This window comes from Sphaerodactylus townsendi, linkage group LG07 (assembly GCF_021028975.2).
Source record: "Sphaerodactylus townsendi isolate TG3544 linkage group LG07, MPM_Stown_v2.3, whole genome shotgun sequence".
Lineage (NCBI taxonomy): Eukaryota > Metazoa > Chordata > Lepidosauria > Squamata > Sphaerodactylidae > Sphaerodactylus > Sphaerodactylus townsendi.
Genome location: NC_059431.1, coordinates 78,874,788 through 78,888,985, shown reverse-complemented (window position 1 = coordinate 78,888,985; position 14,198 = coordinate 78,874,788). Strand labels below are relative to the sequence as shown.

The 14,198-nt window shown below is 40.5% G+C and overlaps 1 protein-coding gene across 3 annotated transcripts in view; it reads right to left on the bottom strand.

Moving 5' to 3' along the window:
• SMARCA2 (SWI/SNF related, matrix associated, actin dependent regulator of chromatin, subfamily a, member 2) overlaps positions 1 to 14,198 on the bottom strand; it is a 126,857-nt gene that overhangs the window by 74,589 nt on the left and 38,070 nt on the right. For all 3 annotated transcript variants that reach the window (XM_048502919.1, XM_048502920.1, XM_048502918.1), the window contains exons 5-7: positions 11,325 to 11,426; positions 7,879 to 8,128; positions 289 to 415 (exon numbers count right to left, since the gene is read on the bottom strand). In XM_048502919.1, the coding sequence (XP_048358876.1) occupies positions 289 to 415; positions 7,879 to 8,128; positions 11,325 to 11,426 (479 nt within the window). The remainder of the gene's footprint in view (positions 1 to 288; positions 416 to 7,878; positions 8,129 to 11,324; positions 11,427 to 14,198) is intronic.

Below are 14,198 nucleotides of genomic sequence, written 5' to 3'. Positions count from 1 at the left end.
TGCCTCTCTTAGAATTCCTCCAACTATGACGAGATTCCTAAAGTTCTGATGAGTTAAGTTAACCAATCTGTCCCACAACAGAGAAGATTCCAAAAGTTAATTTAAATAAAATTTGTTCATTTCTAGGATGTTTACACAAAATAGCACATAAATCAATATGATTCATTGTAAATATTTAAAACTAATTTGGTTTCATAGAATATTTATGTACCCAGTAGTTCTTTTAGAACACAACCTTAAATGCATCAGATAACTGGAAAACTCAATTTATTTCAGGAAAAGTATTACCTGGCGCTGGAAATTCAGTAGCCTAAGTGCCTTCAGCTCTACTGTGGCTTTAGTTCTCAGATCTGGAGGCAAGGAGCCGGGCAAATTTTCTAGTTCTTGAATTCTGTGAGCAATTCGAGCCTGAAGCCTAAGCAGGTAAGGATAAAAGCCAGAATTATACATTTGAAACACTTCTACCCTGCACAAATCAGAATAATTCTCAAGGAATCTTCCAAGTAATATTTTAAAAACAAATATTCATAAAGATCAATGAAAAGAACCAGGTGGTCAACAATAATGCATAATAGCAGTGATAGGATTCAAATAATTTAACAACCGGTTCCAGGTCAATTTGACAGTCTATAAGCAATATAATCCTGTGCCCAGTTATTTTAGAGTATGCCCTGTGGAACTCAATGGCACTTGCTTCTTAAATAAATAGGCAAAGAATAAGACAGTGTAAGCACATGAAGTTGCCTTTTCAAATCAGGCTCTTGGTCCATCCAAGTCAGTATTATCTATTTGGACTGGCAGTGGTTTATTTCACTTTTATGGGCCACAAATATTGTGAAAACAGGCTCCAGGGCAGTGCATAAACTATGGTTTCAGACAGAGCTCTCAGGTTTACTGATCAAACAGTTGTGACCCTCGTGGGAGAGAACAGTAATGCACTTGTTCCATAGGATTCTCATACCAAGGACAGCTTTTTAGAGGAATTCAGTTGAAACACAGGGCACCGTTAGGTATCTTTACTCAAAAGTTTTTGTCTACAGTTCATAGATACATATATAAACTTAAATTAATAGCTCCTACAAATGAAGTAGATGGGGAAAAGCAAGCACAAATCACAATGAGGGCTGATTTATACATTTAATAGGAGAGGACTGTAAATCTGGAAAAACCCCACCCACCTGAAGATTGGTGTCCCTACAGAGAAGCAAGTGGTAAAACTCTTCCTGGATAGTATCAATTCAGGTCAAAAGGTGTAGGTTTTATATATTCAGATTCCACATGGCTATAACTGTGAATGTAGAAAACTGGCATGTCAGGGGAAAATTCAGATTAACCTCCCCTTGATATGCTATTTTTTTTAATGGTCAGGGATTTTTTTCCACTTAAAGAGGAACTTTCAAACATGTAACTTCCACCCCACCTGGATAGGGTGCCATAAAAAATGGTTAAAAGTATTTTACTGCTTTATTTTGCCTGATGTATAAACTGGCTTGAATCAACATACCAGAAAGTGCCAATGGCACATCAGAATCTCATAGATACAAGAAATAATCATATTCAAAAGCAGGGATTAAATGCTTTGTGCTGGTGCTTGACAACTTGTTTGACATATCTTGATGTTTAAAACCGTGTTTCTCTTCCAGACTGCATCTCCTAACTTAAGTAAGATACAGCAGGTAGACACAAAATGCTAAACTTGCTGAAATAACCAATGAAAATGTAATACTACATAACTACAGGAGGCTACTACAGAACTACAGAAAAATGACACAGAATTAGGTCAGAAAGGTTTTCCATTCAGATTGAGCAGTAAATCAGGAAGGGCTACTGTACTGTCAAGAAAGAATTCCTTTAAAAGCAACAGATATTTGTTCAGATCCAAAGGAGAAGTTTTTGATTCCTAGCAAGAGAGTTATTTGTTCAGAATGATGCTGGTGCATTTTGTTCCTTGTAATAGCTGTATGACACTAAAAAAAACAGCTCTATGATTTTTGTGTCACTCAGTAATTGGTCTGCTTTGTGATTGAAGGGGATACTTAGAATACTAACAAGGAAGAATTACCATATAAAATTAACATGTTTGGTGACTTTTCTACTTCCTTGTATCACAAAAGATATAAAAGCTACTGTGTCCAGGAGAGAGAGAATGAGTGAGAAAGAGATAGGGGAAAAATTAAACAGCCAAATGCAACAACCACTCAGTACTGCCCAGTGGCCCCTTCAGAAAGCCTATCTCCATAATGCAGGGTTTAGAGAAGTCAAGACAGGCTAGCGAAGAAAAAGTCCACTGAATTCACCAGAGAGTAGTTCTCTTTAATGAACTCATTCCTTTCTGATGGCTATCATTGGCTGGCTCAAGGCACATTTCTAAATTAAGGCTATTAACCCGTTTTACAAGCACTGGGTTGCTAGTCAAGGTCAACCATGGGATAAAGGAGTTTGAAAACAGCTAAAGTTAATTTGAATTATTCTGCATAAACCCAGAATTTCAAAAATACACTACGCAATGCAAACATTTCCTTACACGTGAAAAAACTCTGGAAGGTTAGCTTGGAGTTCTCATTGCTTTTTCAGGTTTGGCAAAATTTCAAATGTCCCCTGTACTGGAAACACAGACGTTCCATTTCACTCTGTTCCTGCTTTTCAAATCAACTATGGTTCATGCCATTATGCTTTGCATGAGCTGGACTGCTTGTAATGAATGATCTCCCGAGCCAAAGGACAACATGAAAACATTCCCAATATGTATCTCTAGCTAACAACATGGAACCTATTGGGCAGACTGACTAAATTGCACAGAGTGATACTGCTATAAAACAAAGGCTCATTCCACACATGCAGAATAATGCACTTTCAAACTGCTTTCAGTGCTCTTTGAAGCTGTGCGGAATGGTAAAATCCACTTGCAAACAGTTGTGAAAGTGGTTTGAAAACGCATTATTTTGTGTGTGCGGAAGGGGCCTAAGAGAGAGAGACTGGGTTTTCTGGGCTGTGTGGCCATGGTCTGGCGGATCATGCTCCTAACGTTCCGCTTGCATCTGTGGCTGGCATTTTCAGAGGTGTATCACTGAGGGAAGTCTGTTACACTGTGATCCACCAGACCACGGCCCTGCAGCCTGGAAAACCCACCAGAACCTGTTGAATCCGGCTGTGAAAGCCTTCGACAATATATAATAAAAAGAGAGAGAGAGATGAAATTCCAAAAACTGGAAAATATTTAAGACATATTGAGTTCAACATGATCTTGTGCTATTGGCCTTTTGGTGCCCTTCTGCTAGATGGAGCAGCCTTAGTCATAAAGTTACTCCTTTCTTCTTCCCTCCTTTAAAGACACCTTTCCAGAAAATCTTTTTTTTTTCTGTATTGATGCCTTTGAAAACATGGAGCTTTTTTGGGATCGTGACTGGCCAAAAATCTTTGGCAAGAACATGACATGTTTTCAGACATCCAAATGCTACAGAAAATATGCAGTTAATCCAAAGTGGGAAAATGTGTGTGTGTGGTGCGGGGGGGGGGGCAAATCTTTGCATATAAATTATGAAGCAACTGCAAGACTACAACCTGTTTGGGCAAGAAAGTAACTCATTCCTGATGCTCTGTAGATGCTGAATAATAGCTGCATTGTGGTATATATGGTAATATATCTATTTGTGATATACTGGACTGGTTCAAGCATAATGTTGGCTCTCTGAACCATGGATAGGATAACATGGTTCAACTTATTGTGGATTCTAGTGAGAACTCAACTTACTGGTGAACATGAATACTTACAACTACTTGATTGCATCAAGGGAGAGAGGAAAAGGACAGTAGAGAGAAAGGCTTTCACGGCCGGATTCAAATGCTTCTGGTGGATTTTCCGGGGTGTGTGGCTGCGTGGCTGCGGTCTTGTGGATCTTGTTCCTAACATTTCGCCTGCATCTGTGGCTGGCATTTTCAGAGGTGTGTCACAGAGGGATGTCAATGTGTAACAGACTTCCCTCTGTGATACACCTCTGAAGATGCCAGCCACAGATGCAGGTGAAACGTTAGGAACAAGATCCACACAGCCCAGAAAACCCACCAGAACCAGTAGAGAGAAAGCCCAAATTTCTGAGACTGACATCTGATTGGCTATGGGAAGCTAGTGTTGCTAATAACCCATTCACCTACATAAAAAACCTGCCTGACAAACTAGCAGGCAACAGTGAACAAAGAATTAAACTTACAAGGTAAGTTGTAAAGCCAAATTAAACAAATGCACTGAAGAGATCCATCAACACCAAATTGTTACTGCTATTAAACAAATGCACTTTATCTTTGCCTTGTTAAAAAGTGAAGTTATGTTTTGTATGAAAGCACCTGCCAAACAGCTTTCACATGAATGCTAAGAAACAAAATTGCAGTGTAAAAAATTACTACAGGTAACACCCTGTACGTGAAATTATAATTAATGCTTTATCTTGCAAAACTTTATGACAGTCAACTTTCACCTAAAATAAATGCATCAAATATTTAAATCATGCTCAACACTTAATCCTTGGAATAAATGATAAAGAGGAAAAATATTAAAGGCTATTAAGTTATTCAGCCATAAGAAAGGACTAAGAAGAAAGCAGTTTCTTGAAGCTGCCATTTACAAGCGCTTCAGGGATAACCTTGCCCAAATATGTTTAATTAATCTCTACAGTGGAGTTATTTGTCTTCATCCATGTGTAGAAAGTGAGTTTTGAATTGGAACTGATGATAAGGATCTTCTTGCAAAAGGCATTCCCAATGAATGCAACTACAAAAGTAACATTAGAAGGGAAGATAAGTTTGGAATGGGTGCCATACAGCAGGATTGATTACTCCAAGTCCCAGAAAAGCTTTGTACTAGGGATACTTTTGTCACATGATAAACAGGATCCATTTGACATAATCCACTGTGCTCTAATTTCAATACAATAGCATGCACAATTTTTTATTAGCACAGAGAAGAAAAGAAGCTTTATACATACTGGAATGACATTAAATTACACTGCACATTATTAGTTTTACAAGACTTATTCATTAAGATTGAAGCTGTACTTGGAAGGGGGGAGTGTTAAGATTGCTTTATATGAATTATGGCATAAATTTAACACACTGGGCCAGTTTCAAACAGCAAATAAGATGAACTTCCCTCTACATATTACCAATATACAGGTTTTATACAGATACTTTAAAGATATATGATTAACAAGGAATATAATAGAACATGCAACAATGAAGGATAGCATAATCTCATCTGGGAGGAATAGATGATGCAACATCATATATTTAATGTTTAAGAAATTTAATAAATAAATCTGTTGAAAGACAAAGAATTCTACAAAAGCACCATTCACTGGTTGAGCGTCATAGAACTCTTTTTGTGACAGCTGTAAGGACACAATCCACAATCACTAGCATTGCCCTGACATTCCCCAGAGCAAGCCAGAAAGCTGAGCCATGGCAAATCATAGGCATAACCAGGATCCAACACAACAACTGCCAGCACCACATACTGAGGGACAGAACTGTTTCAGTGGCTCCAAGCCTCAAACAAAGCAGCCTCAGAAGCAGCAGGATATCACTTGGCTGTGAAGTTAGCAATTTAAGCTGAAAGAGTCTGTTCCTAAGTATAAAACACGAGGAAATTCTGAAAGCCACAGAAGCCCATTCGATCAGAACTGCTTTAATCACAATCCCTTCTCAGTGAGGGCCATTACATAAAACTGCAATCTCACCTAAGCCATTTTTCAAACAGGTATCAAAAAAACCCTTGCAGTTTTATTACTGAGCAAGAAATAAGGAATGCCTCTTTGCATAAAGCCAAAAGTAAAAAGACTTAGTTAATAAAAGCATTGAAGAGAAGGTATACACAATGAAAATATGGATGTCAAAGTGCATGGCTGTAAACCAGGCCTGAACACCAACAGCAAAAGTAGCTACCCAAGAATTATAAATTTGCTTGTGTTTACTGTTTGAACTAGAAAGCAAAATTGCTTGGGCTGTCAAGTGCCTGACAGGCAAAAATGGGGGGGGGGGGGGGGAGAGAGAGATTTGACTCTGAGGTAAATCTCCACTGATGGAAGGCATTACTATCAGCAGAACAGGACTTCCTTGCCTCCCTGCTCCCACTGCAGCCCAAAATGCTCCTTGGCATTCTGCTCCTAGGGGACAGTGAATTGCCAACAATAGCAGGAGTGGGAATTTGGAGGTCTTTAGTAGGTCTTCAGTAAGTGGGATAGGTAAGAAGTAGCAGTAGGGTTTGCTGCTGCCAGAGACACCAAGCCGCACCTTTTCTACTAAATTGAGCTAGAAGGAAGCCAGTTCCATCAAACTTAGTGGAACTAGGCTTGAAAACTCTGGATTGGGAAATACCTGAGATTTGGGGGTAGAACCTGAGGAACGCAGGATTTAAGGAGGGGAGGAACTTCAGTAGGGTATAATTCCATAGAGACCACCATGCAAAGAAGCCATTTTCTCCAGGTGAACTGATTTCTGCTGCCTGGAGATCAGTTGTAATGGTGGGAGATCTCCAGCTGCCACCTGGAGGCTGGCAACCATAAGTGGAACTAAGTAAAAGTGCTTAATGTGCTATTTAAAAAAAAAAATTCCACAAAGGCACAGAAGGCCTCATTCTCTTTTGGATCAGGTCAAACCCTGATTTTTGCCTTTAAACAGACTAGCCTGTTTTTAGAAAAGGATGTTATAGAACTGAAATATTTTGCCGTATCCTATTTTATTACCAATGAAAGACTCACCAGAAGTCTTAAATAGGCACACACAAAATGTATTTTATCCAACATTATGGGGCTTCCACTTTTCCCAGTCTGGTGCTGCCAGGTGTGCCGTCCCTCTTTTCGTTTACCTGGGCAGTCTTGTGGCCCATCCTCTCCCCAGCTGGTTTGGGAGTGGATGGTGCGGCCTGCCATCCTTACTGAACTCCAGGGCCAGCCCTGTAGGCAGCTGGGATGAGCAGCCAGGGAAGGCCTGGGTCTTGCTGGCCCCAGCTCCTGGCTCTCTTTTCTTCCGGCTTGTCCCCTTCTCCACCTCCTCTTTCCCTGTCTATCTTACTCTCAGCTTTCCTGTCAACTCTTCTCTTAACCTCCTCTGCTCTACCACCCTCCTTGTTTGTCCTGTCCTTTCCCTTTTTGTATTCTCCCTCCTCCCAGTCTTGCCCTATGCTGACACACACACACACACACCCCCATTTGGACACAGGATGTCTATCTGTCTGGCTCTGCCACCACCAGTCCTCCCCCCCCCCTGCAGTGACCAGTTGGGTACAACAGGCCCATTGCTGGCGGGACTGGATGCCAGGCCCAGAGAGGAGGGCCTCGCTGCTGTGGCTTCAGAGTTGCCCAGTCTCCTGCCGCCAGCTTCTTCAACTGTGCCTCCTTGCTCCCTGGAGGCAGGCCTGCTGCACTGGCTTGCTGCAGTGTGGTGTCTTTGCCCTGCTTTTGCTTCAGAACTCCTGGTGAGTGGTGTGATGGGGTGGCGGTGCATAGGGCAGCTGCCAGGCCATGGGTCGGGTTGTTAGGGAAGTCCAGGACGCCATCTCTGGACAAACATATCTTCTACATTTCTATTTATGAATTCCTTTTATGACCAGTAAATATTGCTTTAATAACCCTGATGACAGATCTAAGGCCTTCAAACACCTGCCACTTGAGTGTTTCAACAGGTTAGTCCAACAGAGCTTAAGGTTCAGCTCAGTGGCATTGCTCTCTATGCCTCTGTTGATTCTGCATTTATGTTTTAATTTACCCAATAATTACACAGTAGCAGATTTAAAGCATATGGGATCTCCAGAAAATATGATATATTTAAAAAGCACGACAATCAGTACAATGGCTTAAGAAAAACACACATCCCAGTTAGGGCTATTACCTATATTCTCGCTCCTGAAGAATTTCAACAGGATCCAGTCCTTGTGGCTTTTGAATTGGGCTGATTCGATTTTGTTTTTGCTGCAGTGGAACAATAGGTGATGGCTGCACAGCTGCGGGCTGTGGGACAGAAGGACCGGGCATTACGGCAGAAGGCTGGGTGGCTGCAGGGGCAGGTGAAGGTCGTCCACTAGGGGGTGGAACAGCAAGCTTCTGAGGTGTATTAGAAACATTCATATCTGCCCCTTGCCCTGTAAAATAAATGATATTAATGTTGAAAAAATATTATCCAAACATATTTAAATAAAATAAGAAACTAGGTCACATGATCCAAAAGAGTTTCAATGATTCATTCACCACAGACGAAGAAAATACAATAATGGAGAAATAACTTTAGAGAAAATATTTACAGATGTCTGAAAACCAAATAATTTCCTAATCCTTCTGACCAAACACTGACTTTGAGGCCACCAGTTATCAAGCATGCCGAAAGAATATTTGAACTCTTGGCATGGGCGGAGTAAGGGGAAACTGCACCCGGGGCATGCGTGTGCCCCTGCCACAGTGCCCCCTGCCCCGGAACGCCCCAGCCATGTCCCCGCCGCAGCTCCACCCAGGGTGTCATGCCCCCCTTCCCGTTGGTGCTACACCACTGACTCTTGGTTTTTTTTAAATGTGCAAATAGAGAACTTACAAAATTAGGGAAACATGTACAAGTGGCCACATCTGGACTTATTACAATCCCAGCCAGTTTTGTGTGAAATACAAGAACCGTATAAAAGCGAAACTTGTCTATGTGTGCGTTAGGGGGCAGCAAGCCACTTCCAACTTAAGAAGACCCTATCAATTAATTACCTTCAAAATGTCCTATCATTAACAGTCTTGTTCAGGTCTTGCAAACTGAGGGCGGTGACTTCCATGATTATGTCAATGTATCTAATATTGGGTCTTCTTTTTCCTAACATTGTTGTAACTTTTTCCCAACTCTATATTTTAAAGTTGCTTCTACAATTTGAAGGTTATAAAGTCTCCAATAAGCATGTGATGTTTATTGCACATGTTTATTGCACATGCAGCTGTTTTATTGTTGATAAAATAGGTACCCATTGGGACTATGTCTTTTTGTGCATTGCCACTACCTAAGAAGCTACATGCCAAACACCATAAGTATCCATGAAAGTTAATGACCTGCTAGCAAATGTACAGAATGTTCCTAAGTATCTCTAGGGTATGTTCTATTAAACTCAATGGGCCTTACTCCCAGGTAAATATACATAAGATTGCAGCCATAGAGCAATCAACATTCCCTGCTGGAAGCACATGAGAGTTCTACGATAAATGTACATGCTGACATTTACCAGTAGTTAACAACATATTAAAAGTCCACTGGTAAAAGTCATAAAGTTCAATATTAGTAAATCTGAAGACCAACCAAATGCCTTTGCTGAACAACTTGATTTTAATCTTCATTTCTATTCTTTACTGCTAACAAGATTACTTTTACCAAGGCACATTAGTAAATATTCAACACAAACTTCATAACACATTCATGTCTCACGTTTGTCAAAACATATCCAGGAATACCAAGGACCTTCTTCAAACTACCAACTTTTAGCCCATATATTTTCATCACCACCAGTTAGTATCAACACTTGTGCAAGAAAGTATGTAGAAAAAGAATTGTTTTTCAAACTTCTATATCTATTTTATCTAAAATTATTTCAGAAATACTATAGAAGGTAGTAAACCAACTTTTCAAAGCCAGTAAAACATACAGTCCCAGAACATGTTCCTACAAGAATCTCAGCTGGAAGAGAATTATTAGGTATTTCTTCCATGGTTCTTCTGATCAGAGAGCCTTCCAGAGATACCATAAATACAAGAAATAGACTCTTTTAACAATGAAATCTTTTACAAAGGGGCACACAGGATAGGAAGTTTGGCAACAGTTCCCATTGGAAATGCTAGTCCACACCGTCTTTTACATCATTAAAAAATATGTCCTGTATTCTGGATCATGTGTTCCTTATTCTGACTACTATTACTCAATTACTGTTCTACAGTTCTCTATGCAAATATGTAAGCAACAATACTGATGAGAGAAAAAAATAAGTTAAATTCTAGGTGTTTCCACATAATTAGAACAAACTAACCATTTTTTGTAATCACCACCACTCAACTGAATTATTTTTAACCAGGTTCCTGAAGCTCATCAGGAAAAGGCAACTGGACACCAGAATTCTTCAATGGTTATGAACATATGAACTGTATGAAAGATTTCTTGGGATTTCAGGAGCTGAAAGAGTGGAGTGTTCCAAAATTTATTTAAAGGAGACTATATGCTACTGAACGATTTTTCCACTGAAACAATAAATGGACTCCATCTCCCAAAAGAAAAGTTGCACAGACTATGAAGAAGCTATTAAAAAATTAGACTGAATTTTTTTTAAGAGACACATTTTCCAATAAGCATGTTACTGCAAAAAAAAAAAGTAATAGATTAGTATTTTTAGGAGTAGAAAAATCTTAGGATTTTCTTGGAAGAAAAGCTTGCTACACCTCTATAGCCCGGGCTGATGCAGCAATAGAACTGTGTACAGATATACCAGAAAAGGGGCCTGGAGGGCAGTGCTCTGAACTTTGGCTGGTGGAGGAGCTCCCACTGATGCAGAGCCACACCACTAACATGTTTTAGCATGTTTTAGTCCTCTGATAAAAATCCCTGGTCCCTGTCACCAGGGACATAAAAGCCAGGGCTTTCTTTGACCTGGCTCAAGCCTGATAGAACTCTCTGTCAGCTGACACCAGGGCCCAGCAGGATCTTAAACTGTTCCATGGGGACTGTAAGACAAGAGATGTTCTACCTGGCCTTTGGTTGAGACTGCTCGAACATTCCAATGTCATCTGCCAGCCTCCCTACAACAAATAAACCAACAATAATCCAGCAATAACCCATCCCTTTGGCCCCTTCTACACATGCAGAATAATGCACTTTCAATGAACTTTGCAGCTGTACGGAATAGCAAAATCCACTTCTAAACAATTGTGGAAGTGATTGAAAGAGCATTATTCTGCATGTGCAGAAAGGGCCTTTGAGCTGCCCCTCTCTTGACCTTGCCACACTTGGGCAGTGCATCAGTGAGAGTTCATGTTTGAGCTGGGCTGGGTGGTTTTCAATGGCTTAAATTTGCTTGCCATCTTGAGTTTTCAAAGTTTCGTGCGTATAGTGAATTTTATAGTATTGGTGAAATTGTTTTTAAAAATATTGTACGCTATCCTGAGCTTGACTTCAGTTGGGGAAGGCAGGATATAAATTTAATAACATTAAAATTTAAAAATAAGTATGATCTTTTTAGAGGGAACAAGCGCTGCTTGTGCTCCCCACCCCCCAGACCCAACTATATAAATGTTTTAACTTAAACTTGATATGCTGTAGAACAGTCTTACCTTCTGGCCAGGTTTTGGTGGCCATAGAAGCTGTATGTCCTGGAATTCCTGAAGCAGCACCTGGCCCAGCTGCTTGGCTACCCAGTAGTGGAATCCCAATCACTGCAAGAAGTAGATAAAAATATGTAATTAATTCCTTTCTTTGGCGGTAGTTTTAAGGTCCATGAGAGGAAACAGAACTCCAAAGGGCTACTCTATATTTTAAAATGCAAGTCTATTGAAACGCTGCCATTATTAAATATTGTTGAAAAGGATAAATGCTTGCTACAGTAAATGTAGTTGCTGCAGCTGCTTGTGCCCGTGCAATCTCTGATGTGGATCCTTTCTTGCCTGAGATGTTCAGGAAGGCTCCCACAGTCCTGTCATTCTGTAGACTGAAACAGAATTGTTCAGGAGGGAATTTTTCAAAAGGAAGCAAACATATAGTATAATAGAATGGTTCAGGGGGATGCTTCTTTATAAAAAGAACAGGGCTGTAGTCTATTCCAGTGCTTATGTTTTTTCCTGCTCTTACTGCACTGTCTTCTACTTTTGTAATGTCATTTTCTTTACAGTTTATAATATCTTATGTCCAATACCTTTTTCATTTAGCATTGTTTTTCTGACTTTTGTAATTCTAGTTCTGTTGCATTGCTAACTGGATGTCTTCCTCTGTCTGATTTACATTGTTTTATATTGTATGATCTGCCTTGAATCTCAGAGAGAAAAAACAGGCTAACTAAATAAATAAAATCTCTATTCAGATATATTATGTAAATAATATAAACATTCTATAGCTTTAATAATGCATAATTATTTAAAGATTTCACAAGAGCTCAAAGCTCATTGCGTGCAAGAAGCCACAATCCAAGTCACAAGCCTTATTTGCATGGAAAGAGACCATGGGGATCAACAGAGCGCCATTCTTCCCTTCCTGTTACCTCAATGCACGTGCACAGGCATGTGTGGAAAAGCACACAAAGGCATTACAGGAATGGCTTGCCTGCACACATTCCCTCTCTCCATCCAGCCCTTCTTCTCCACATGCTTCAAGTTACTTGAGATTCAGATTTTAAGGACCTGTGGAGAACAAAACTTTGGAAACTTACTATGAAAGTTCCTTTTGTTCAGAAGTAAAGAGGGCATTTTGGAAGCATGATTGTTTCCCCTTGGCTGCTCAGGGAAGCAGGACTACAACTTTCCACTTTTTGTCTTCCGGGCAGGAACTTCTGGACTAGTTTAAATTGTTTGTGAGCTACAAATAGGGCAAGAAGGACCAAGAAGGGACACAGAACAGACATCAACAGTAATCAGAAGAACAGGTGTCAAGCGAAAAGATGAATGAGCTCATTCGCTTTCTTAGCTTTTCCCAAACATGTAACGATTTATCTGATTTCTATACCTCTTCTTTTTGTTTCTGCACAACTAGAATCTTGTTTCATCCACCATGTCCTAGTCACTCTCTAGGTGGGAAAGATGCTCTCCTTACCTCAGAGCAGAAGGAACCCTCACTGTAAGTTTCCAAAATTCCATTCTTGCTCTGAGGAGAGCATCTTGAAAGCTGGGAACTTCCAATAGCAGTGTCCCTCTATCTTCAGGTGGGAATTACAAGTCATCCACCACTTTCTGCAGAACTCGTCATCCGAAGTCTGAATCAGCTGAAGTGTAGTTTAGCTTGTGATAAAGGTCAGTACGGATGACTATATGGCTGCTTTGCAGATCTCTTCAACTGAAGCATGATGATTCAATGCACAAAATTATAAGGCCCTGATTTGGCCCTGGCAATATTCTTGGTCAAGCTCAAAATCTTGATGACTTTGTCCTCTGGAAGAAATAGCATCTACTTTTGAATATCTGTGATGACACCAAGTTGCTATAGCCCCGTGTTGAAAGGAGACTTTTGTCCCTGCAAAAGGTAACTGATTCTCCAACATTTGTATGATCAGGTTTGTGTCTCCTTTGTTGGTAAACAAATAAGAATATCATCCAGATACGGATGAAGCCTTCAGGCAGGGGCCACTAGTGTCACCAGAACCTTGGAGAACACTTGAGGACCCAAAATTAGTCCAAAGGTAAGGCTCAGAATTGGAAGTATAGGCCTTGTTATGAGAATCTGAGGAATCTGTGATGGCCCACATAAATGTGAAGGTATGCTTCCATGAGATCTATGGAAGTCATGAATCATCCTGGATTGAGGACTTCAGTGACTGAATGTAATGGCTCCATGTTTTTGAATCACAAGCCTGTTGACAAATTCTAGATCTAGCATGGCTTGCCAGTCTCCATTTTTCTTGGGAACCATGAAGAATATGAAGTAGATTTCTAAGCTTCTCTCGCAGGAGGTACGTTTTCTATGGATTTTATCATCAGCAAATGTTGTATGCCAGACACTGTCCTCCATTTTGAGCGATCTGGAAGAGGCAAGGAACCACTCTGGGAGAAGGCTGGAAAACTCTATTGAATAACTGAATTGAATGATTTGTTGCACCCAATAGTCCAGGTGTGAGTCTCTTGAAAAGTAAAAATCATCGAATGGTCTTCTGTGTAGGCACACATGAGACTGTGCATGCGAAGCCTGTTACAGAGAAGACTGACAAGCTTTTTTCTGCTTTCCTGCATCTCCAGAGCGCTCCAGCCAAAGGGGGGTGTGTGTGTGTGTGTTTCCAGCCGAAGTGGTCATGAAAGCGGAAGGGGAGGGAGCTGCATTGCCTCTGGAGTCCACATCAATGGGACAGTGCCAGATAAATGTCAGTGTATTGGACCACATTGCTGCCTGGCAATATCCACATGCTCAGTGAAAACAGCTGATAAATGAGAATCAAGAATGAACATGCACAGTGATAAGCCACAGCATAAACCTTGTGGATAGCCTTGCTCACCCATTTGGACTATCTG